At 36.3% G+C, this 26,811-nt stretch overlaps 1 protein-coding gene across 2 annotated transcripts in view; it reads right to left on the bottom strand.

Annotated features, from left to right (window-relative positions):
• LOC103057272 (sodium channel protein type 2 subunit alpha) overlaps positions 1–26,811 on the bottom strand; it is a 101,582-nt gene that overhangs the window by 3,835 nt on the left and 70,936 nt on the right. For both annotated transcript variants that reach the window (XM_088146688.1, XM_088146687.1), the window contains 9 exons: positions 13,703–13,823; positions 12,962–13,116; positions 11,595–11,768; positions 8,085–8,207; positions 5,832–6,113; positions 4,510–4,563; positions 2,183–2,320; positions 1,095–1,199; positions 11–281 (listed from right to left, as the gene is read on the bottom strand). In XM_088146688.1, coding sequence (XP_088002814.1) covers positions 11–281; positions 1,095–1,199; positions 2,183–2,320; positions 4,510–4,563; positions 5,832–6,113; positions 8,085–8,207; positions 11,595–11,768; positions 12,962–13,116; positions 13,703–13,823 — 1,423 coding nt within the window. The remainder of the gene's footprint in view (positions 1–10; positions 282–1,094; positions 1,200–2,182; positions 2,321–4,509; positions 4,564–5,831; positions 6,114–8,084; positions 8,208–11,594; positions 11,769–12,961; positions 13,117–13,702; positions 13,824–26,811) is intronic.

Here is a 26,811-nt window from a genome sequence, read left to right as displayed (position 1 = left end):
ATTTTCTTACCTACAATAGATAAGATGACAACTACAAAATCAAAAATATTCCAGCCTATGGTAAAATAATAATAGCGGAGTGAAATCAGTTTCAAGACACATTCTCCAGTGAAAAGGACTATGAAGATCAGATTAATTCGATACAAAATTGTTTCCATTGCATCAGTTTGGTCATCAGTTTCTACCATCATAGTAACCATGTTAAGGCAGATAAGAATCATGATGCTGATGTCAAAGGCTTGTTTTGTTACGAAATCAAAGACCATGCCTTGGAATTTGTTCTGTAGTTGAAAAAAATAAGGATTATCCATGTATCTCATGATCAGTTACACACAATTATAATCTATATAATTATCATTTATGATCTGAAACTTCTGTAAACTCATTCTATAGTATACTAGTCAAACTGCATAGAAAGATGGCACAGTAAGAAAGAATGCCACTATGTTCCTGGGAAGTCAGATAATACTCCGTAAGTGTGAAGTAACAATAGCTTTCCTATGGGATTTCATAGTCTCATTCTTTACCTGAATGAGATAGGAAGACCACAACAGTTACTGCACTAACCCTGTTTTGATTTGTTAATGCTAGATAGGGTTGGTCAGCCTCAAACTCATTTGAATATAGCCTTCAGAGCTCTTCTGATGCTACTGCCTAATTTTGGTGGCATGATTATTGAAAACTGGTGGCATGGTTTTCCAACCTGTTTAAGGTAGAAATCCTTGAAAACTGGAGCATAATCCCTAAATAGGCTTAACATAGTTTAAGAAAAGAAAGGAAGAAACTTCTCTCCAAAATGGAAAATGCCCATATGATGTCATTATCCCACCTCCCTACCCCTCCATGGGCACTGTCCATCTCAGTGTTTTAAGTAAGGCCCTTGCTAATAATAATAATAATAATAATAATAATAATAATAATTATTATTATTATTATTATTTTTGAGATGAGTTATATTTCCTGAAAAAAAAACAACCCTATCCTCAGTTACTAGTTTAGAAATATTTTTTGGGGTAATAAGGTATAAATTGTTTTCCAACTCTAGCACACATTTTCAAAAAGCAGTGACAATGATGAAAAAAAGTAACACTTACTGCTGGCCTGGGTATAGGTTTCTGTGGTTTCTTGGAGCCCAGTTTTTTCATTGCATTGTAATATTTTTTCTGTTCTTCTGTCATAAAGATGTCTTGACCTCCAAAGTAAAACAAGGAAACAAAAACTAGTTACAACCAGATATTTCCATTCTCTTTTTCTCTCTCTTTTTCTATTTTCTTTTATTTGATGGATAATCTCTTTTCTTGGGCTGCCTATTAATAAGGCCAAAGCAGAGCTATGGCCAGGTACAGTATTTGATCTCAGCAAAGATACGACAGACCGAAACAGTATAGTTACTGGTCTATATCAGCACTGCCATCTCCATCTCTCTCGTCGTCATCATCATCATCATCATCATCTATCAAATTTCTGTCTGAATTCCCAGCAGCTTACAACAAAATAAAAATAGAATAAAATAAAAACATCCATAATAAAAAAAAACAACCCAAATATAATAAAACATCCAAGGTACAAAATAAATAAATGAACAATTGAAAAAAAATACTTCTCAGCTCTCATAACACAAGGACCCTCAAACAACTAAAAAAATCCAAAGCCAACATTATAAAATGAAAAACATAATAAAAAAGATAATTATGGAAAAAGATCACATCCCAAATGGCCTCTAGAAGTGTTCACCCTTCGCTAGCTTCCAGAAAGCCATTACCAAGGGTAACTATTTATTATTTAGATTTATAAGACCCTTATGTATATTTATATGAAGTAGTAAATTATCTTACATATAATTGCTTATATCTCCCTCCTTTAAAACTAATTGATGGTGGAAATCTTTCAATTCATTTCTACATATTTGGTTTTAACATACCATATGCTCCTTTTTACATTGGCAATTTTAGAATTAATGTTTATAATTTATTTTTAGGAAGTACACACTGGAATAATTCTTCTATGAGAAAGAAAGAAAGAAAGAAAGAAAGAAAGAAAGAAAGAAAGAAAGAAAGAAAGAAAGAAAGAAAGAAAGAAAGAAAGAAAGAAAAAGAAAATCAGAAGAATTACACAAAGCATAATGTTAATAAAGAATAAAACCCTTGACAGTCTGCTGAGATCACAGTGATAGAATACTTATCTTCTTTTTTTGCTGATTGAAGTTATCTATGATGACACCAATAAATAAATTCAAAGTGAAAAAGGATCCAAAGATTATAAAGATGACAAAATAAAGATACATATAAAGGTTATCCTCATAATGTGGCTGTTGTTCCACCTGCGAGGTAAACAAATTTTTAAATGGAAAACTGTGTGGAAAAAATACATTCAATCATATAAAATTGATGGATGTTATTTTTATGAAGTGTGAGTCTTAGGGCCAATCTTTACCATATTTAGTCTTTATCTGATACAGTTATTAAGAACTGTCATAGAGCAGGGTTTGACCAATTTTTATTTTAACTTTATATATCCACGTACAATTATTCAGCTGAAGCATTCTGGCTTGCCCCACACAGGGCATTTATCTTCTTAGTAATTACTCATTTTTCTCTATTTGCTTCCCCCTCTGAAGTCCATTGATGCAGATTTCACCCTAGAGTACATGGCTTTGGCTAATAGACAATCAAGGTGCTTAGAGTCAAAGAAATAGCTGAAAAGAAAGAGACATTCTGAGCTTAGGAGAAAGTGAGAAGAAACCAAAAGGAAATGAATGAAACAGCACTTTCTTGATGAGTCGGAGGGCCTACCTACATATTCTGCCAATATTGCCGCTTGCAATATGTCAGTGTATCTAAAAAGTGTTAGCTTTAGGCATGTTACAACAGCTTTTTATTGAGACCAGTCGTTGGGAAAGGAGATTTACTGCTTTCTTGGAAAACAGTAATCTCACCAAAAATCCCCTTCATTTTCTGTGCTGCAATTTCAAAGGAGGAGGAGGAGGAGGAGGAGGAGGAGGAGGAGGAGGAGGAGAATCTCCCATTAACTTCAAACATTTATTTTACTATCTGCAATAAAGGCTGTGTGACTTGTAGCTATGGAACTGCAGCTCGCCTGGTTTCTTGAACCTGCATACCTGTGTGCACACATATACACACAAACATAATGAAAGAAAAAGCGTTATGTTGCCTTGTGTATGTATGTGTCTTTGTATGTTTTTGACATCTGACTCTTTTCTTTTTGCTTTTCGTCTCAGAAATGGGACAGTAGCCTAAATTATGACAGAAAACCCTATCAGATAATAGGGTTCTGAAGTGGGTTCTTTTTACTGATCTTAATCATCTGCCAAGCAAGTGTTTTAGATTTTATTTCTCACTTTCTATTCTGTTCTTGTATTTAAGTATTCTTGACCTATATTATTGTTACAGATGAATAACCTAAATATGCATTCATATTATTTCTGTTCTGGGAATAATGTCTTGTACCAGTTACTCATTTACTGCAATGAAAATATGGTAAAATATCTGTTTTCACTCTAATGAGAATTTTGAGAATTATGTACAGCTAAAATAGAGTCTGATTTTTTAAAGATCAGAGTGGGAAATCGTACTGGAGGAAATGAGTGTGTTGCTTAATAAGGAAAAGAAACAGGAATATGGATCAGTTAAATATGCATAGGTAATATTCCTCTTAGATTACACCACTTTGGATGGTAGGCAGCTGATTTCTTTTTATGTGCACTGTCTGACAACCAAACTGAACTTAAATATATGCTATTTTTATAACTAACACAGTTAGTTATAAAATGTTCTCATTAATTCCAGTCATCATCATTTCATAGGCATGGATCCCAGTATTTCTTCTGTGGACTTTAGATAAACTGGAGTGTTGGAGGCCCATTTTTCAACCTTTGCTTACATTGAAGGAGTTGGGGGAGGGTTGGAAGGTTTAATAGGCGAAAGTGGGTGTGTTAAGCCTTTCAGAGGTTTAAGGCAGCCATTTCACCTCTTAAAAATTTCTACCTGTTTTTTCCTCTGTTTCTGGGGAGAGGTTATGGCTCCATTTTTACCTCTTAAATTCTCCCCTAAGGTAGAATATACCGGGAAACAAACGAATAAACAAACAAGGAAACCAAAGTGTCTTCCAATCATAACCTGTTCACTCCTGAATTAAAGCATCTTATCTCTCATTCCAGCAACCTCATTTGCCTTGCTTCTTTGAAAAAGAAAACAAATAAACAACACCATGATCGATGGCAAGTTTGATTTAATCCTACTTGACTTACCCTTAATATGAAAAAGAATCAGACATTTCCTGGGAAACACTTGCTGATCTGACTAACGGCTATGGAGCATGTGGACGCAAGTGTCCATGTACCCTAGTAGTACACCCAACAGGTCTGGGCTCCCAAACAACCACAAGAGGGCAGCAAAGAACACAAATTTTCTGTATGTCTCTGCTGCCATCTTGTGTTCAGTCATATGTATGCAGTCCAATTCTGGTTTCCCTACCCAATAGCATACTTACATTTCGTGAATCTACAGCTGCATACATGATGTCCATCCAGCCTTTGAAGGTGGCCTGCAAACAGAAGTCAGGCAATTATTTTTAAGACAAGGGAACAAAAGCGTACAGCAGATAACCCCTGAGTGTTCATGTTGTGAGTGTATTTATAATGTCTTTTAGAAGACTCCATGTTCCCCCACTAATTTTCTCTTTCAAAATCATAACATGAAGTCACCGTGTTTACTATGTCCCTCCTCAGAAAATTAAAGTCATTGCCATTCCTCTCCAGCATCCAAATATATTCCCTTTATTTTGGTCACTTTCCCCTTACTTTTTGAGCAAAGCCAAAGTGAAGGAACCATGGTGAAAGACAACAGAAGTTTCCCCCTTTCTCCCCATCTCTCCTCCTTCTCCTTTCTCCATTTGTACCAAAGTAATCTAATTTATTTACTTGTTCACATGTTAGATTGATATCCCGCCTTTCATGCATGAGCTCTATGATTATGTAATATGTCACAAGCTGCATTACTCTAGGCAAGGATAGATGGGAGGTGAGGGTTGTGCAGATTAAGTAAAAACAGACACAATTTTCACTTTTCTTATTGTTAGATTCCAAACCTTTTTGGGCTTGGTCAAGCATTACTAATATGATTGTGACAATGGCATAGTGTGCCTTCCTGAACTTTGAAAAGGTTCACTGTTATTTTATTATTACTCCTTGCATGGTAAAGAAGCATTTCCTTGCCACAGCCCACATATATTCAAAATCTGTTCTGGAGAATTCCTGAAGACTCTGTACCAAATTCTGCTACAAGCAGGAAGGAAGGTGGGTAATTTCCCATCAGGCCATGTTGAATTTCACCCAGAGTTGTGTTCTGTCTAGCCACCACTGCTAACCTAGGACAGCTCTGAAAAATGGCCATTCCCTATATCCAATTCTCTTTTCCCCAGCCATGGAGGATTTCCTTTGTCAAATAGGGGTAAGACTGCTTGATTGCAGTATGATAGACATGTCATGAAACAAACAAAGAAACAAGCAATCTAACACAGGTGCTTCTGCATATGCATTTTACTAATGATCATTTTAATTCACAGTTAAGATATTATTTATACTGCTTGCAAAAAGTTTGCTCACAGGTGTATTTTGGAGAAGAGCTTAGAAGAAAAATATAAACGAATGCCAGCTATGTTGCAAATCAATCCATTTCAAAACCAGGCAGCTTAAATGATTCATTTGTAAAGTGACTGCCAGCTCATATTGATGAAATTTTCTAATAAAGGACAAACCTGCTGAAGGGAGGAAATAACATTAGAGTGTTAATGTAGAAAGAATGACTACTTACTACTTGAAGCAAAGAGAGGTAGCCAAGTCCTACATTATCGAAGTTGACTTTCACATTTTTCCATCGGGCTGTTTCATTTCTTTCGATGAGTTTCTCACACTCAGTCTGATTGTCAACTTCATCAGTGCTGAACATTTCCCCAGTTGAAGTATTAACGCAGTGGTAGAACTTGCCAGCAAAGAGATTCACTCCCATAATGCTAAAGATTAGCCAGAATATAAGACATACGAGCAGCACATTCATGATAGATGGAATTGCTCCCAAGAGAGCATTCACCACCACCTGTAATATAAAGTAATGAACAAATGACCCCAAAGAAGGGAAAACATATTGGCTGACGTGAGATACGAAATGAGGAATTTCTGTTTCATAATTTTGCTTCTTGGCCATTTTGTGCTACAGTTTAATCTCAGCTGAGGGTAGTAATAGCAATAATAGATTATGAAAAAGAGATCAGGATGCAGTATAGATATTGGTTTGAACCAAGAAAACTCCAAATTTAGGATATGGTTTGAGGAAGAAAGACTTTCTGGAAGTTAGTTTCACAAAATTGAAGAGGAAGGACCATAACATGTGGAAGAACATGTGTAGAAGGTTTTAGATTCTGATCATTTATAAACAGATGCATCCTTGTGCTAGCTATGAAAAGATGCTGCATAGCACACACACACCCTCCGCTTAACAGAGTTGGCGGGAAAACACAAGAGGAATAGAAATGGAATACTTCATAATCTGCATCTTGTAGGAAACCCTACACATGAGGCAGTCTGATTGTACAACAGAAGCCTTATCATGGAGCATCCCACTTTCTGGGACATTCAGCTGAGACAGAGATAGGTTCCCTGGACCTCAAACCATAAGTGAAGTCCAGTTTTGTGGCCTTCTCGTGTGACCTCCAACTGTGCTGCTGAATTTCAGAGGTGCAACTGGTGCAATTTTCTATTATTTTGAGATGGAAACAAAATACAAGAAAACTGCGGAGTATATACTAAAGTAGGCCTAGCATGGTTTTCAAAGGCCAAGAATAACATCCCTCCTTCAACTGGGAAGGAAAATGTAAAACCCTGGCCTCTCCAATGTGTGTGATGGTGCTCTGTCTACTTTGCATCACCATCCCGCCTGCTGCAGCCCCTGTCTGACTGCTAAGCTAGGAGTATTTCAACTAACTGGTAATGGGGAGACCTTTAGGTACATGAGACTGTGGGTAGCCAAAGCTGGGTTAGGCAGACACTTTATTTAATGGGGTGTAATGGATTTTCCTATGTACCTACAATTTTGCAGTGCACTTCAAATTCTGAGTTGTTGAAATAATAACAATAAAAATCATTTAAATATGTGTCCAGTACAGTACAATAGTATTGTTCTTGCAGAACAATAACCTTTCCTCACACATTTGGGGAACCAAGTTGCAATCAGAGGAAATAGATTCTAAGGAAATCTGAATATTAGCATTTAAAAATCAAATAACCCTCAATGTTATTATTCTTACATTACTCAATCACTTCCTCCATAACAGTTTCTGTAACCAGCTGGGAAGGACAGTCCAAGTGCCATAATGAAACAACAGCCTGGTTAATATGGTACCCTGACAACACCTATAGCAAGGAAAACGTTGTGTAGCTGCAATTGTGAGTAACCCTGGAAAAATATGCATAGAGCCCCCTCAAATCCCTTGGTTATTTTCTATACCAGCATCAATAGGGCTAGATAGATCTGCAGAACTGAAGGGGAAATAAACCTCTTGATTAAGGTTACCCATGTAGTTCTTGCTAATATACATCCTAGCTGGGACATGAGCTCCAAGGATTTGGGTTGGCCATCAACTATGGAGCAGGCCCCAATCTATCCTCTTGATTTTTGGAATCAAGTAGTTTCTTTAAATGATATATTGTTTTTATTTGGGGCAAGGATGCAACAGACAGGATTAAAAGTACCACTACTTTAGCTAGCCTTTTTTTCTTTATTTTCTTATTTTTAGATTGGGATATCCAGCATTGGAGAAATATGGGTTTAAGTGAAAACGAATAATCCGACAATGTAGTAAAGAACTGCCTTCAAACAATGGTTTGTCATTGCTTAGGTATACTGGAATTATTTCCTTCATGTTGCCTAGAGGCTAAGGGAATAGAAGTAGCATGCTCCCTAGGGCCACTCTAAATGAAATTTAAACTAGCGGCTTTGACACACCCATTTGTAGTATACCTTTAAGAAAATAATCTGTTTCAAGCATATGTTATTTCATATTTTTCTTACCCTCATTCCTTCGAACCGTGACAAGGCTCTTAGAGGTCTTAAAGCTCTTAAAGTCCTAAGTGATTTAATTGCACCAAGTTCAGAGTAGCCCAAGGCATTCGCTGTTAAGCTGACTATAGAGACCTACACATGAATAAAAGAAAAGAAGGTAATTTACTGGGTGAATCAGAGCCACCAAGTGTTTCTCAAGAAATCTCTTTGGTAACTTTGCAGATACCTCTCCAGTCAGTCATATCATCATCTAACAAAATCAAACTAGTTCAGAGGAGAATACCTTCATTTTGTCATAGAAGAGTTTGGAAAAGACTTATACTAGCCTAAACCAAATATTAAGAGAAGCAGGGATTCTGCAACTAAGCAATGAAACAGATTCATTCCTGGTTTTTGGGTTTTTTTGCATCCAGAGTGAAATACTGTATTTCTATCTGAGAGCAAACTGAAGAAAGCTAATGGTGTTTAAGGGAGACCTAACACCAGATTTCAGATGCTTGCCCTTCATTCTAGGGCATAATTTTCAATTCCTGAATGATGCATATCACTAATAATTTGTGATGGAATGGACTTATGAAGGCTAGGCTCAGGGAGATAAGTGTGTTCTTAGCCCCCAACAGGAGCGTGGGAAGTTCAAGAAGATGAGGCTGGCACCTCCTTAAGGAATTCACGGTGTTGTGGCTGGCTGGCTGGCTTGGGAACTAGGGTTGAGTCTGGGGAGATTTTCTGTAGCTAATAAACGCAACAGAACTGTATTTGCATTGTCTCTTGGAGTTCTTTGGGCTAAACCTGACATAATTACTACCCAAGTGTCAAGCAAAATACTACTACTACTAATAATAATACACAAGATACGTTTTCAAAGCACGATGGCATTTGACATTATTTGCATCCCAGATTTTTTGCAATGTTTTATTACCTTAACCTGCTTCATATGTTACTCACATGAAGAGAAATCCATGTGCTGAAGTGGGGCTTCCTGAGCTCTGGTGTCCACATATCTGCAAAAGAGAATTCTATACACATAGACCTCTATTCATATGAACTTCCTTGGGATTGAGAGTTGTGTACTATTAAAGTTACCAATTTCTTTGAAGTCTTTACATGTACTATTTTCTTCTGCAGATATATGGGCAAAATGTGTCCCTACAGATTCTTTGACATGTGGAGCACCCTTTGCACAATAAATGTTTGAGGGAGATGATTGTTATTAACTCAGTTACTTCCAAGCCTATGTGAGATCTCCAATACTTTGCCTGCTACTTAATACATTCAGCAATATCAACATGGCAACCTGCAGAACCACAGCATGCAAATGTAAAATAGTAGACTTAGAATTTTAAACAGCTTAGGTTGATTGATATACCACCACAATATTTTAAGTACACGGTACAAACCGATAAATGGACTCCCTGCTCCTTGCATCCTATCTAATACTCCCAAAGACTAAATATCTGAGATTCATCATATCTAAGGAATAGAATGTAAGTATAATATCAAATGAAGAGGTGGCAAGAAGAGGAACTAAGGAATTTTTGGTCCTACTTTGAAATGTATAATTTTACTATGAACTGTACATTACAGATCCAAAACTGCACTCTTCATAAAGTCAGTTGGCAGATCTGGATCCAGTTGTAGGAAGATATAGCAGTAAGTATTTTGATCAGATTTAATAACTTTCTGCTGTTCAACTGGTGAAGTAACCTTGTGCTAGTTCATGTACTCTGTTGTTCTAAATGAGCAATTTGACTAATACCTTAACATTAAAAAAAAAAAAATCATCCTGGCCAAATTACCACCCACTACTGAAGTTCAAATGGGTTTGTGCAGAAACAGTTACAACAGACTGGTAGAAATTTTATTTTTGTTCATCTTACACTACTCTATTATGGAATTAGACCATCCTATGTTTATGGAATGATGGAGGATTCACTAACTGCTAAATATTACTGGTTCACTCCTTCCAATTGTTGACAAAAACGGACACTTGACTGGAAGAACAAGAACTACAATCTCCTCACCAGTGTAGTTCATGTACCTGTTTGAAATGGCAAGAGCTCAACCCCTGAGGACTCTCAACCCTCCTGTCTCCCAAATCTTCTGGCTTTTATGCCTATCTGCCTTGGTACAACAGCTTTGTCCTTTTGCTTAACCGAGTGTTGTCCAAACTTGGCCACTTTAAGATGAGTGGACTTCAACTCCCAGAATTCCCCAGCCTGCTTGGCTGGCTGCGCAAGTCTGGGAGTTGAAGTCCACTCATCTTAAAGTGGCCAAGTTTGGACAACACTTGCTTAACCCCAGTGCGTGGGACTGTGCTGGCAAACCACAGTAACGCAAGAATGATAAAGGTGATCTATAGTGCTGTCTTCTGTAACTAATATAAACTTGAGATGTGTTTGAGGAAAAGCCACCTGGGAGTCAGAACAGTAAATCAAGCCTTAATTATAAGTCAAACATTGTTCAAAATATGAAAAAAAATCCCTTCCACATTAATCAGCCTCTTGTGAGGCTGCTGAGGAAAATACTCCTATAGCGCAGCTAAAATCACAGACATTATATTAAAAATAGCCTTCCAGAAAATGGTACAAAAGAGAAGACAGACTGCATGGTCTGCTCTTGCTTGGAAGCATCTTGAGTAATGAGGTTCAAAGATGCATGAAAAAAAGAGAATTATACAAACCAGAATTGATATACAGTATATGAAACTAGAGACAAGAATCAGAAATACCAAAACCTCAGAGATATTAAAGCATTTAATCAATAACACATTAAAAAAATGAACCCTAAAAACCTGATGGAGAGTTCCACCTGAACTTGTTTTACCCAAGTCTACCCAAATGATTCCTTGAATTGGAAACCATCTTTCTGTTTCACTGTTACCTTGACTTTCTTTTAACTCTTCTGGAATGTCTTATCTTACTTTTAAGGCTCAAGGGAGATGGTTAAGGTCCACTTCTTCCAGACTCTCCTCCAGCACCATCTTGTTCTTGTCATGCTTCTTTCTCCCTCTTTCTTTCTCTCTCCCCAGCTTGAATTTTCAAACTTTTAGAATAGATCTCTTGAATTTTAGATCTTTTTCCTTTCAAGAGAGGATGAGGTAAAGTGCTTCCCTTTCGTCCTACCTGCACAACAGTGGACTTTTCTCCCTTGTTCTATCCACTGCTCATGTGCTTAGATGAAAAGGTTAACTTCATGTCTAGGAATCAGCTGTCACTCTTGAGATGGCTGAAATGAGCAAAGGTAGTGAAGCGGGAGAGAAGTGTTTGCCCATTCACTACTTCATTTCATGACTATTATCAAGGGAATAAGAAAGTTTTGAATTCTGTGGATCTCAAGGCAGAAGTACTGCTCCGCCAAGGGAGCTCCTCTCAGTGGCAATTCTACTGAATACACTAACACCTTATCCAGCTTAAAGCAGAACTTTTCCTTTCCTGAAAGTACTGAGTTAACTGCATACCCAATGATTGCTGCAAAAATTCACGGCACAATACATCAATATATTAAAGAAAGAATACCTACATCAACAATAAGGAAATCCAACCAGCACCAAGCATTGGTGAAATAGACTTGAAAGCCATAAGCCACCCACTTTAGAAGCATTTCTAAAATAAAGATGTAGGTGAAGACCTTGTCTGCATATTCCAGCACAGTCTTGATAGTCTTGCGCTGCTCAATATATATGTCTTCGAAAGCCTGGGGACAAAAAGCCCCCCCCCCCAAGTTTTAGTATGGCTTATTATTTATTGTTTACTTTCCACTTCTGGAACTAAAAAACAGTTTCCCCCCTCTTTTTATTGAAAGGCTTAAATACTGCACTCTAATTAATATTATATTTATCAAATCAGAATATGGTAAAAATGAAGCATTTGTTTTGATATTTACAGAGCCTATTCATGAAGGAAGAAACCATAGTTTAGTGGCAGAGTGCATGTTTTACATGTAGTGAATTGCAGGTTCAATTACTGGCATCTCTGATTAAATTAAATTAATTAAAGAAAGATCTCTGCTTGGGATCTTGCTCCCAAATTTCACAAACTGAACTAAAAAAAGTTGCTTAATCGTATGGAGCTCCTTGTGTTTTTTTCTGTCCCATTCCATAGAAAAATAAAGTTAGAAATTGATGTTTGTTTTTTAAATGTGGGTAAAACTAAGTGCCATGTTAATTCTGACTTCAGGACTAGCCAAAGTCCTAAACTTAAAAAAAGCTGAACTGACTGTTCCCCTCTCTAATCTCTAATAGAAAAGTAAGAGTGGAGTTTAAAACATTGTTCCAGCATGAATCCAGTATATATGAATTGTTATCCTATTTGGAACAATTTAGAATTCCAATATTATTGTGACCATACTGCTTAACTGGGGTCTAACAGATCTCATTTCTTAGAAGAAAAATCCTTACAATAAAACATGCATCCACTTTGTAAAGCTAGATGGGATTAAAACAGCACCAAAACTCGACTCTCTTCTGTAGGAATATTATATGGAACAATTTAATGGAAAAATGTTTACAGAGAGCCAGTTTGATGCAGAAAGCCAGGCATTTAACTGGCACGGGGAAAACTCAGGTTCAAATCTACCCTGAACTACATAGGTGACCGAGTGACTGTGATTAATCGCTTTCATCAAATCTACTTCTGAGAGCTGTAATTGTGGGAAAAAATTGGAGGACAGAGTGCTACGGACAGCACCTTGAACTCCTGAATGAAAGGTGGGGTATAACTCTAACAAACAATTAAATAATAAAATTGTACCATTTTAGGGATAGCTATGACTCATAGAAAAGATAAGCCCTACTAAAAATTCAGAGGTTTTCAGATAATTATGTGTCTGGGTTGTTTCCTACATTAAATCCCTGTGATAATGAATGGTTTTCACGTTCTAAAAATTACCAGAGCACCACTGCTGAGGAGAATCATGAAGACAATAAAAGTCTCAAACCAATTATGTTCTACGATTTTGTAACAAGTCTTCCGAAGATTCCACCACGTTTTTCCTTTCCCATCTTCTACACTGACTTGGCAGCACTTGAATTTCCGGATACAGCCTGGCAAAATACACAGGATGATATGACAAATGAAAACAGAGTATCAAGTAATACATGTCTTAAGAGGAATATATTCTTAAACCAACTGATAGTTTTGAAACCCTTTCTGGCTCTAAAATTAATTGGTCTACATTGAAATGACGCTTTGGAAGTCTACTAGATTGTCAAAATAGGACAGTTTCAATGGTGCCTGGAGGAAATTATTTATCATGAGTGAGATTATGTATACATATATCTCAATTGATTCAAGATTCTGTCCCAGTGCCTGGAAGCTGTACAGGTTGGGATGGGGAGGAACTTTCTTTGACTGAATCCTACCAAGATCAAGTGGCTGTGGGGGTTTGAACTGCCCAGATCTAGAGATATTCCATCTTTGACCTTGGATAGGGTTCCACTTCACCCTTGAAGGTTGGTGTGCAATCTGGGTGTCTTCCTAGACTTGCAGCTCCTCCTTGAAGAGCAGGTGTCAGCTGTGGCTAGGAAGGCCTTTGCACACCTCCATCTGGTGTGCCATTTGTGCCCTTTCCTGGATCAGGGGGTCCTTCAGACAGTCACTCAAAGACGTGCAATATTTTATATTATTCACCTTCTGTAAAACAGGCTTCTGGTTCAAGAGATTCTTCAGGTTCAGCTTCAGGTTGCTCTCCAACTTGAGGAAGTCCAACATCAACTGTGCTACCTTCAGATGAACTAGATGCATTTAGTTTCTGCAAATGAATGAGAAACTGTTAATGACAGTTTTGCTTGTAATAGGATTGGATGCCCTTAGTTGCATTCCAGAATACTCTCTGGGTATTTAAGAACTCTGAGATGAAGATTAAACTAGCTTAGGTATATATTAATGGCAATTTATTTTATATACATGAAGGAATAAGAAATTATATTCACATGGATTTCCCCATGATGCATTGTTATATTCTTACTAGGAATCACAATTTGGAACCAATTTTGTTAACACTCTGAGCCAAATACAGAATTAAAAATTCAGAAATGCTTCATTAGCACGAACAATAACTAGCTGATTATTCAAAAGAAGTAAAGTAGAGAGCAGTATGAATTGCAGCTTTTCCCCCAAATTATGACCAAACCAACCAAAAACTGAAAGCAGCATTTTCATGTCTGGTGCAGAGAGAATATGCATATGCAGCAAACCATATTTAACCTGTCATTTCCCATTGACATGAAAACACAAATTATCAGTGTGTAAGTACTTCTAAGTTTCTGTAATTCAGAAAGGAAAGCAGCATATTAATTTCAGAGCAAGAGCCATTACTTTGCATTCTCTTTTGCCAATGCACTTGCACAAGTGACTGTGCATTTTAAAACTACTTTTTATTCTTGCATGGTACACATATATGTCCTTTGAGTACATAGTGAAAGGTACACGTGTATTGTTTGGCATAGCATTTCAAATGCAAAGTTGACCTGTTTTGGAAGAAAGGCTTTAACCTAATGATGAGAAATGCTTTTGACTAGTCTTTCAGCGGGTTTCCTGATCCTATTCAGAGAAATGAATGCAGTGCCCCATGAAGAACAGTAGATAATATGAGTACCATTGTGAATAAAAGTAGTGAACATTGCATTCTTTAGCCTTGTACAATGTTATTAACATGTATAACATCAACAAAATGGCTGCATTGGTAAGTAACTAACTTTATGTGGGAATGATGTAAGCAGATGGTGAATTATCACATACTTGTATCAGTCTTTTGCTATAGGGTAAAGCTATAGGCATTTATTCATAGGCATTGAGCTGGTGTCATGAACTCTAACCAGCTTAAATATTAGTTTGATGAAGAAAGTACTTTACCGTCTTTATTGTGTTCCAGCTTGAGATTTCAATTTTATAAACAGCAGAAAGATTTAGTTACCTTTTAAAACTTACTGAAAGTATGTTGGATGATCCAAGCAGTTTTTGCCAATAAGAGCAGGTGTTTGTAGGGTCTCTTCCCATTTGTACCTAACCACAGCACAAACATCTGGCAACATCTTTTTTTCCGCAGTGTCCCCAGGATGTTGTTTGCATCTTAACCCCAGCCCATTGACAGAGACAGCTTAAGCCTCCCTTTGCTATACCAGTGGTAAAGCAGCATTTCCCCCTTTATTCTGACACCATCCCAGGGGAGCTTTGAGGTGTGTAAAATCTGTTAGTCTGTGGCACTTATGTCTTTTTAAGGGGGTCAAATGACTCTAAAGACAGGCAGAAGCAGGACAGAATCGGAATGAGGACAGAAAATGTTGTGTCAGTCTAATTTTCTGCCACCTCAAGGAAGAATGGTTAGCACGTCCACTCCGCTATGGGGAAAAGCCCCTGGTTTATTTCAGCCGGCTTGTGATTAAACATTTTGTTTCTGAAGAATAACTGGCATTTCACGTTGGTTACTGCAATCTATTTCTTGAAACAATTACAACCTGTATTTTCCCTCCTTAATATGATTTATTGTAACTTGAATTTTGAAATGTTGTAGTAGGAAACAAACCTGAACTAGGCTGAAGGCACTTTTTAAGCTCAATTCTCCTGGTTGTTACGTAAACCAATATTGTGGGATTACTTTTGCATTTCCAAAGAAAATCAACACTGAACTTCTAAAATACTTTACTACTGGTAAACAAAATGGAAATTACTGCTTAGAGAACATGTTATACTCAGGTGCATGAATTATAGATAACTTAAAAAAATAACCTATTAATGTCACGTAATAGAGAAATATAATGTAATGGGAATACAAACATTGCATATTCATTCATGATAATACTGCTTTTGAGAGTACAAATAATAATTCTGTACTGATTCTATTAAACATAAACACCATAATAAAATTTACAATTTCTTTTTTTTATACTTTCCATTTAGTTTTTCATTTTAGTAATGAATATCTAGAATTATGCATTAATTATCAGTAACAGTCTTACTAGAACTGACTAGAGTGTAACTCCTTGATCACATGGTCCATGCAGCCTTCTGAAAACAACTGGCATATTATCAAAACTAGACAAAATAATATCATTTTGAGAAACCCTAGTATGCTGAGGGTCACTTTCATTACACATTTGTATCCAGGATTTTTTTTTTTTATTGTACAACACTATTTGTGAAGGACACGGTTATAACAATTCTGTTTCTTTTCCTTCCAAATACATCCAAGAATAGGTTGTGCATAAGAATCACTTCCGCATATTATACATACTGTACGATGGCACATGATCAATCAATACTAATCATAAATGATATACTCTGCTATGCTTATAAATTGGTCCTGAGTGAAATGTCTATAATCTAAAGTTACATTGAAATCAAAGAGCCTGGCTTCTATGTAAAGCTCTTTAAGTACAATTATGCATATGTATATCCCAAGCAACTCAACATTTCAGTGGACAGTTTATGAAATAAGTATACACAGGAATTATGGCATTCACTACCTCATTCATTCCACTAGAAAAGTCCAATCTACTTGCACAATAAATGGCAGAGACAATCTCTTATATAAAAACTGCAGTGAATGGGGATTGTTCATATACACTAAGTTTCTCCATTTAAATGGAAGCTCTTATGCCCATAACCATTGATGGATTTCATCTGGTTTCATAATGTTAGTTATGTACATTTTATGTTTAAACATCAAAGCATCCTATATTTTAAAGTTTATAACTGTATAGTATTTTGCTTGCATCATTTCACCCCTGCCATATGTTTTATAGCACTATTGTTACAGCAATAGGAGCACAAAAGCCAAAATTGAAGTAAAAAACGGGCATCTTTTTGCTTTCCAGAAAAAAAAGTGGTATATTTAAGTGACTAATTTCAATAAAGAGGTAAAAATACGTTGTGTATTACTTCATGAGCAATGAAGTAAAAGAAACCGCAAATCCAAATCTGACCATTTCCTTTTTTTTTTTTTTTTAATCCTTCAAGTGCAGGTCATTCATCAATGAATGTGCAAGCAAAAAGATCAGGGAAAAATCAGAAAAATTGATATCATGCAAGGAAATACTCTCACATTTAATCTATAAATTTACAATTAATAAATTGCAAATTAAGGCTTGAAAATTATTTCCAGTGGAAAAGATGTTTTTATAATAACAACAACATCTGAATGAGATGCTGCACAGAACCCAAACAACCAAGAAAAAGAAAGACCCCAAGCTTTTGAGCTATGTTCATGCTGCTGACAGATACAGAGGATTAAATTGGAGTGATGTCTCAGAAAGAGTACATAGGAGAAGGGTGATCAACTACTTATCTCCAAATACTTCAGTTGGTGCCAAGGACCAGGATGGCTATTAAGGAAATAAGATAATAAGCCATAGCCCAGATGAACACAGTGCCATATATTCATACATACATATCACACTTCTCCTTGCAGAATGCAGAAAAGAGGAAGAAAGAGCAAGCCAAATAAATTAAAAACATGAAATAAGAAAAAAGAAATATACACTATTCACTCTACCTCTCCATACTTTCCAATATTTGCAAGTGATCTTTGATTCTACCATATCCATACACTGATTTAAACATAGACTTTTGCTTGTTAAGCTTCTCACCTCTTTCTTTTTGAGAATCTCATCAACTCCAAACTTTCTCAGTTTTCACCTTCCTCCTGAGTCATTCATTCTTCCTTCATATACTGTTTTGCAATTAGATCCTCATTTGTTCTGTTTATATGACCAAAGCACCTCATCATGCTTCTTTCATGCTGGACATTCATTTTTATGTTCAGTCTACATTCATTCAGCACCCATTCATGCTTGATCCTATCTCTTCTTTATTTTACAACACACACTTCTAAATATCCTGTTTGCACTGCATTCAGTTTACTGTAATGTTTCTCTTGAGATACCCAACTCTCATTTCATACAACAAAGTAGGCAAGAACACCCTTTATACACAGACTCTTTTGCTTCTTCTGACAAATGTTCATTGTTCACAACAAGCCATAAACAATGCACTACCTTCTATCAGCATTTGTACATCTTAAAAATTCTCCATTCATTTTCCTAACTTTGGTCAATGTTTTACCAAGGCACATAAATCTATCCATTTGCTCTAGTTTTTTGCTGTGTATAACTTCCAACCATTCACTTTGTTTTTCCCTCTTCAACATGACTACCTTGGTATTTGATAAATTAACTTGCAGATCCATATTTCTTGATGCATTATATAATTTCCTTCACTGCAAATCATTGGGGTTTTCTGCCAACAACATGCTATCATCTGCATACAAAGATACATTCACATTCATGTTGCTAGGCAATATACCTCTGATTTCATTATAAGCTTTCCTTATACATTTATCCATAAATGCATTAAACAACCAAAGAAACATCACGCATCATTGTCTTACTCCTTGTTCAGTGTTGAACCATTCACCAAGCATTTCATTTTTCTCATACATGTTTACTTTCCCTGTTGTCAGACTTCTCTCCTAGCCATCTAGATTGGAAACAATTAATCCAAGCAGCAGCAAGTCTCTCAAGAGTGCTGATTAGTAATACTAATTAGAAGGAATGTAAGAATTTTAGTCCATGTTCTACTGTCAAATGAGAACCTGATGAAGGCAGTCTAAGAGTCAAAACTCTGGTGTGTTTTCTTGTACTTTTTTGGTGCAAAGGGGAGGAAGCTTCTCTCTTTTGTGAAGGTGGGGCAGTCTGCATCTTTTGATTGCAATGATAACTACTGCAAGACTTCTTATTCATGTGAGAAATTGCTCTCACAACAGCATTCATTCAGCCTCTAATTTTCAACTCCATCTTCACACAATCATTCTATGATTCAAGTCTATTCAAGTCATTTATCATATACTTTGTCCAGATCAACACACAATACACTTTCTTACATTCATACATTTCAGTAACCTAATGAACAACAAAAAATCTGTTCTACACACTCCCTGACCAGCAAAAAGTCATGCTGAATCCCCAAATTTTGCTCATTATCATCTCTTTACCCTTTCAATCAAAATTCTACCAACACATTCATAGACAAACTTAGCAAACTAATCCCCCTGTAGTTTTTGTGTTCATTCTTGCTACTGTCCCTTTTAAAGAGTAACAATAATGCCATTCTTTCAATTGTCAGGCATGGACATAGACTTGTCTACATCTTACATTACACATGTTACAACCCACTCCTTAAGCAAATCAAATAATACTTTAATATTTCTCTAATGACAGCATCTACATTTTAATCTTTTTTTTCAGCATTCTTACAGGCATTATGACTTCCTTTTCATCATTTTTTTTTCTTGGATATTAATATTTGGGCCAGTGAGTAAGTAAATATGTATGTATGCATGTATGTATGTAAGTAAGTAAGTAAACAGGAGATCTCTATATAAGGTGCCTTGAGTTCCTGGAGAAAAAAATTGTTAAAAACAAAACAAAGAAATAATTATTTTCATTGTGTTCCTAGCAGCCTCCATTTCCTCTTATCTTACACCCAGATTCTATTTATTCTGTTGGGAAATTATTAACTAACCTTTTTCATACAGGTCTCGTACTCTTTCTTCCTGCAGTTTTCCTACTTCCACTGAAGGTAATTTCTTCCATTTCCATTTTTCCAAAGACCCAACTTGATACTGCCTAATATTGGTTTGTCCAATGGTGTCTGTAGAAAACTATGACACCAAAATCACCGAAATCACAGTCACATGTATGCAGTGACATCTTCATGCAAATGCCACACATTATGTACTTGCACCCTGATGTGTGACCGAAGTACATAAGCTGCAGCATTTGCATGATGCTGTCATCACATTGTTTCATTTTTTTGTCCCCTAGACATCCATGGGTATATTCTACATTCAGATGCTGTCATCACCATTTTATCCTTAATAATTCTCTTAAACTTTCATGATTTATTTAAGCTAATCTAGGCACCACCCACTTCCGAACTGACTTTGTGCTTTTGATTGATTCCTTTTCGATATGCATGAATAGACATATGCTTATACCATGTTCTCAAATTTAATAATGACATTTTTCATTCATTCTTGGGTCTCTGAATGGTCCAATTACCCAATACCACTGTGGATTCACACTTGCCCATCTTCATCTATTAGGCTGAAATGGCACCTTACACAAAGCCATAAAGGCCTATTGAACATATTCATGTGACCTGGCACTTTAATCTATAACAACAGAAACCTCTAAAGGACAGACTGTGAAGTTCAGACAAGAGTGAAATTATTGATGTTAGCCCTTCATGGTAGACTAGGAATCCAATGTCATGTAGGTAAGTACTACTTTTATTGTAAAGCTATAGTAACAGAATCTTGCAAGTCTGAATGTGCTCCCCCACTCTTTATTTTCATGAGAACTAGGGAAGGTCTTGCCTGAGATGTTTATTTAGGTTACATTCCTGCCCCAGACCCAGTTCTCTTTTAGCTGACTTTTGCCTTGGTAGTAACTTTTCCTCCTGTCCCTCAAGGCCATTCCCTCTTTCCTCTACAGCAGGGATTGCTTGCTCCAGTACCCGCATTTATCAGCAAACTGAAATACTCACAATAGTAAGAATTGCAAACAGAATATATGATATCTGTAAATAATTAAGAGTATCTTTGGGTTTCAGGCAAGGATTGTTGGACTATGAGTGGAAGACCCATATTCTAGTTTCTTCTCAGCCATGGAAACTCATGCTCTCTCAGCCCAAGCTATCTCACAGAATTGATGGGGGGAAATAAATCTTATATTGCACTTAGATGTAAGCACATACTAAATAAATATACTCAATACAAAGTAATTAAAATTTTCTTTTGTAAGAAACACTCTCATTTATGTGAAGACCAAAAAATGCCAAGATGAAATAAAGTTTCATTAAATGTACTTAGGTTCAGTGGGGCTTCATTAGGAATAAAAATAGAGGATTGCACTGTTAAAATTCCAAAGGCTGTCTTTCCCCCCCCCAATTTTAAAAGAATTGCTAAGATAGAGTGTCAGCCTCCACCATCCTTTAAGAAAAATATCATGATTGGAATCTTATCCAAACAATTTATTATGGAAAATAAGCCACATTAAAAAATGTTAAATTATTAAAGTTCAGAGGCTATATAAATATTAACATATTCTCTCTCTCTCTGCATAATAGATGCATCAAATAATACACTGCTAGTTGATTAAATAAGTACATTCTGATATATTTTTCCTGTTGCTTTGATTTTCAGAATTACTTGTTTGTCATAGACCAACAAAAGATACAAATGCACAGATATGATTAGGAAGTATTCTTATTCACATACACATCAAATTTGTGATCATGCTTTCGTTCATTCAGCAAAATGATATTGCAAAAAGGAACTGATTTTCAGTTTAGAAAAGTGAAGCTAGTATCAGAGATAAGCATGGTTGCCAGGGAATAGTTTTAGAAAGCAGAGAACCAGCCTAATTAAAGCATTCTGGATGTGCCCTTCTTATTTAAAAAATAAAGTTTTTGCTTATGCTTCCCACATTTGTATTCATATTCATCACTTTGAAAGATTTTTTTTTAAATAAGATTTTAAGCAAAATGTTAAAAAGAACTCTTCACGTTGTACTATTTAATTAAAATTAGAAATTAGCGAAAAGGATTAATGGAGACCATAACAGAATGACGGGAGCTAGAGGACAGCATATGGAAACTGTTATATTATTGGGGTTTATCATATATCTGGGGAGAAGAATCTTAACTTGGAGGAAATAATTCTTTCCTAACCCAGTTAGGTGGCAGTACCTAGCCAACTTAGAAATCTGAGGAGGATCAGCTCTGGTTAGGACTTGAGATGGGAATCTTCTTGGAACACCCAGGCTAGATTGGAAAGCTGGCAAAACATAAAGGCAACGGCAAACTACTTGTGTATCACACCAAGAAAAGTGCAGGATTGTGTCCATGTTAGGAGACTACTTTTTCTTTCTTTTGGTAACGCTCTCTAGAAAAACAGACATTATGTAAACCTAGTGGAGACTTTTTCAGCCTGGAAGGTGGCTAATGATTATGACACCACAATGAAAGGAGAAATCTACATTTGATTTCCAGCAAAGGATTGTTGATACAGTATGTCATCTCTGTCAACATTTGAATTGTGAGGGTTTTTTTGTCACAACACGAGGACAAGAAAGGAGATTTTTAAGCAATATAGTCAATGGTTTTAAAGTGGTTCTGTCTATAAAATAATTTCATAGCCCCCTTTTTTCTTTCTAAATTATGGTGATTATAGTCTTTGAAATTATATTATTTCATTAACTCTGCTGTAAGTAAGCATGCTTTTCTTTCATTACAATAAAATTTATTCTACCCAGTATATCAAGTATTCAAGATGTTTAGCATAAAGAAGAAAATATGTACATGCTTCTTGCAATATATGCTTCTCAGATTCCCACACATGAGAAAGAAGACTGCATCTAGTAGTAGGATAATGTCTCTGGAACAGTATGCATCATTTCATATGGACTGTGTGGAATCATGTTTTCAATGTACCTGTCCAAGTGTGTTCACAATAGTTCACTAATTTGTCTAGACTTGACAGTTGTTAGATTGGTATACAAGTCTCAGGGCCAAACTATATTTTGTTAAATGCAAACTTTTGCAGATATGTGCAGAAAAAAAGGGAAATGGGGGACATGGGGGTGGGTCTTGAGTGGGCATCTGTGTCTAAAGAACTTCATTCCTATGAATGAGAAGGTGAAAATTTGTATTTATGAATAACTTTAAAGTTTTAAAAAGCAATCAGAGGGGACCTGATGGAGGCCACTGTGAGACAGTATCATTTGTGCTATGGTTAATTAAAATCTCTCCTGCCCCAACACCCTGACATTTTATCCCCTACAGATTCAGTGAGAGGAATTGTCATGATTGTGGGGTTAGTTGGCAGTGATACCACCTTGTCAACATACTTTTATTGAAAATGTTTAGGGATTGGTGAGGTGGTTTCTCTTTTTTATCAATCATATAACTGAATGACAGAGAATAGGTAATATGTGCATTCAAATTTATTAAAAAGCTGATGATCCTTATTAAAAAAAACTTCAAAAAGCATGAAGATAATCCAACAATCTACAGTCATAAGTAGAATAAAGTTCACCTCAGTTTGATTAAACAATGGATACTTTAGTTTGTCCAAAATTAAGCTAAACCAATGCTTTCAAAGTTGAATACATTACATGCAGCTTGTACGCATTGCTAAAATTGTATGGTAAAGGAACATAGGTGAATTAGAGTCTGAAATCCTACAAATGTTCCAGTTGCCAGTTCTGCCTGACCATGCTGTGATGCGAGTCATGTGACTCAGCAGGGAGCAGCGGTGAAGTTTCTAGAATACTGCAATGGAAAGGGAAGGAAGATGGCAGAGTAGCATGCAGGCCAGTCAGTACCCATTTAAAAAGTATCATACAGAGGTAGAACTTGCTTAAGTAACCTGTGTAAAACTGGTGCTGCTCGTTGCTGTCTGACAAAAAAGCACCAAAGCTGCATTCTTGAATGATCCAGCTTGATTTTAATCCTGCGAGAAGTAAGAATGGTAGGAAATAAATTTGCAGTACAGTATCTCGGCTTTCAACTCCGGGTACTTATGTATGACTTGACTTACCAATATGACTTCATATTATTTTTCTTAAAGAATATAAAAAACAAGAACAAAAACCTGCTCATTTTTGTATGAAGAATGGCCAGATTGGCCCTCAAAGCATGTCCTGCTCAGTCTTCTTAGAATTCATCATAAGGAACCAAGACTAAATGGAAGTGAAATTTTAAGATGAAACTATATTGAGTTGTTGAATTGGATTTTTTACTTGCAAACCTGAAATTTGTTTGAAAATCATGCACAAAGCAGGAGTATTCATATATACATTAAAAATCTACCCTTATTGTTAGTATTCAACATAAAACGTGACATAGAGTTTCACAATCAAACACCATAAACAAATGTCTTCTATCCATCTTATATCACACAAGATCTGGGTTGGATCCAGATTTAGATGTGTACATTGGAGCTGATGGAAGTGGACTTCGCTCTCTCTTTACTTGCCAAAATAACTTATCTTTCCTTGCAAAAGCCTAACAGAAGGTTGGGAAACCCGATGAATGGGATAATTCATGGAGTCCAGAGTTTTGAGGGAAGATCCTGAAAACTAAGTGGAAATGCTTTCCACAAGTGGAGCTTTTCAAAGAGGCTGAAAAATCTGCCATGGGAAGGAAAGTACAAAAAAGTCTGCATCTATTAGTTTTGTTGTATTGTCCAAAACTCTAACCAGCTCTAAACGAAAGTCAAAAGTAACAATTCAGGTGCATTTTTTAAAAAAAGGTTCCCTAATGGACAGCAGGCACAAAACCTTGTTATTCATGTAATGAGAAGGACCAAAGTGCTAGTAATTACTCAACTGTTTCTTCCAAAGGCAAACATTAGCCAAAAGATCCACTCCTGATATAACCCAATAACACTTAGTAATCTTTAGGCGAACAGGAACTGTTTTCCCTTTAGATTTTATCGGGGGGGGGGAGGGTTCAACATTTTATTCACTGAAAGGAAGATTTATCACTCTCACCTGAAGGCTGAATTCCAGTGAAACGTAGAACTGTGATACAAAAATCAGTGGGCTACTAAAATGTAATGTGACCTGGGAAATATTTGAAGGAGATCCTTTCAAAAACAAACAAATAAATGAAAATACCTCCAGTTCCTCAACCTTCCTCCCCAGGCCTTTCAGATGATCAGGCTAAAATTTCTTCCTTTTTCTAAACATGATGAGTTAAACTAAACATGGGAAGAATACTTTCACAAAAACATTCTCTACTTAAAAAACAAAACAAAACACTCTAGAATTAATCCATCAGGCCAACAGAACGTTTTGATGTTGCTCAGTTCCAAATATTCCTAAGAAAAGTGGTAGGAAACCCCCTATGCGGTTTGGCTTTCTTAGTCCCAAGTTGCCAATATGGAGACCTCTGCATAGAAAATGCTGCCAACACAATTTGGATCTCAGTGATTTTTTTTCACAATGATTTATGGGAAGCTACACCTAACTATGCAGGTTATACTTTATCTGGCCACTAATGAGTTACCACGGGACTGAATTACCGTGGCTCTGCTGGTAATGTGACTTTTTGTTTTGGGGGTATTGTTTTAACCAGGGGATTAGGGGTTATATGTTGTGGTGGTAGTTTTAATCTTTGTATGTCACCCAGAGTCACTGCTGTGAGACTGGGGGAGGGGGGGGGGGCTTATAAATCATTTAAATAAATAAATAAATTTTTAAAAAGCCAAGATCCAGAGATTAAGACAAGGGTTGACTTACGTAATGGAAAATTAACTATGGAAAGCCCACATATTTGAGTACTCACATTCTAAAAGCAAGCCACACAATATACTGCCAGGGCTACTTGCCAAGGTATTTGCAATTATTTGTATTATTAACATGGGCAATGAAAATTAACCATAGATGAATTTCTTACGGAAGCACAAAGAGTCAGACACGAGTCTGAAAAAGGAGTCTTTTGTGATCATCTCTTCACTTGCATAAAAAAAAAAAGCTTAATTTTTAGACCTAAATCTATTTATTATATGCATGAAGGGAAAGTTACACATTTTCTCACTGATTTCTATAGAAAATTTAAGCATGAGCTTAGGGGTTCATTGCATTTTCTGTGGGTGCGGAGCATGAAAGTTCCTATCGTGCTTTCTCACAGGATATTAAGATCCCACTAAGCTTTTCTTTTTATGAGAAGCCCGGCATCACACTGGGTGCAATGCCAGCCAGGAGTAAAAGGAAGCACAGTGCTTGATGAAACTCACCACATCATCTCAATAAGAGGAATAATATTTGGAAAACTAGGTGGCTTCTGAGCTGAGTGGTAGTGAGACAGTATAACCCCTCTTTCCCAAATCTTTCCTTGTTCACATAGAGAATTCCCACAAAGAAAGCAGGACTGTGGTCTAAATCTCTCCTTTGGAAATCAATGGCCTTAAGAACTGTTAATGAATGTTAGATTTTGTTTTTGAGAGACCCTGGAGGGATCCTAGTGGTACTGATCAGAAGGCAATGCACAGTTATTCCAGGTCTTCCTCATTTACAGAGGTTCTCTGGCAAAAAATAATGATGGGAGAAGTAGTGGGAAAAGATGGGAGGATTAAAAATGATGAATGGAGACTTTGCAAAATTCCCTGAGTGATTGAATAATAAAAAATTTGGCTGGAAACATTATTTTCTCTCTGTCTCTTGCAGCTTCCCACGTATTCTAAAAAAAATCTGCTCCAGAAAGCTAAAGGGAGAGGAAAGGCTGGGTAGTCAGGATAAAGGACTCTTGAGTTTTGAGAAGTTGGGTGGTACAGAATTACTTTATTGGAGTGAATGAATGAATGAATGAAATTGCCTTTTTCTCAGCTCTGGTGATGGTAGCAATTTCATTACTTCATTAAATTTCATCCCTTGAATTTTAGCTAATAGATGTCCCAAAGCAGTATTAAAAATGGAGATGTATCCTTGAAGAATTGTATTTATGAAAAGCTGGACAATTCATTTCTAAAGTAACTTAAAGTGACATCAAAATCTTAAATGAGTGGAATTATATAATTATATGTTAATGAAAATTAATGGAAGATGATTGATGATAATAAACAGCTCAAGAGGTCCAAACTTAAAGAACAGTAAATTTCCCTTTGAATATTGTAATATAGTTAAAGAAATATTGATGAATTTCTGATGAACCTAGCTAAGTCATGTATATATAAA

The sequence above is a fragment of the Python bivittatus genome, unplaced genomic scaffold, assembly GCF_059951505.1.
Source record: "Python bivittatus isolate LINGU-HERP-01145 unplaced genomic scaffold, Pbiv_v1 ctg000480_np1212, whole genome shotgun sequence".
Taxonomy (NCBI): Eukaryota; Metazoa; Chordata; class Lepidosauria; order Squamata; family Pythonidae; genus Python; species Python bivittatus.
This window is presented reverse-complemented; position numbering and strand designations above follow the sequence as displayed.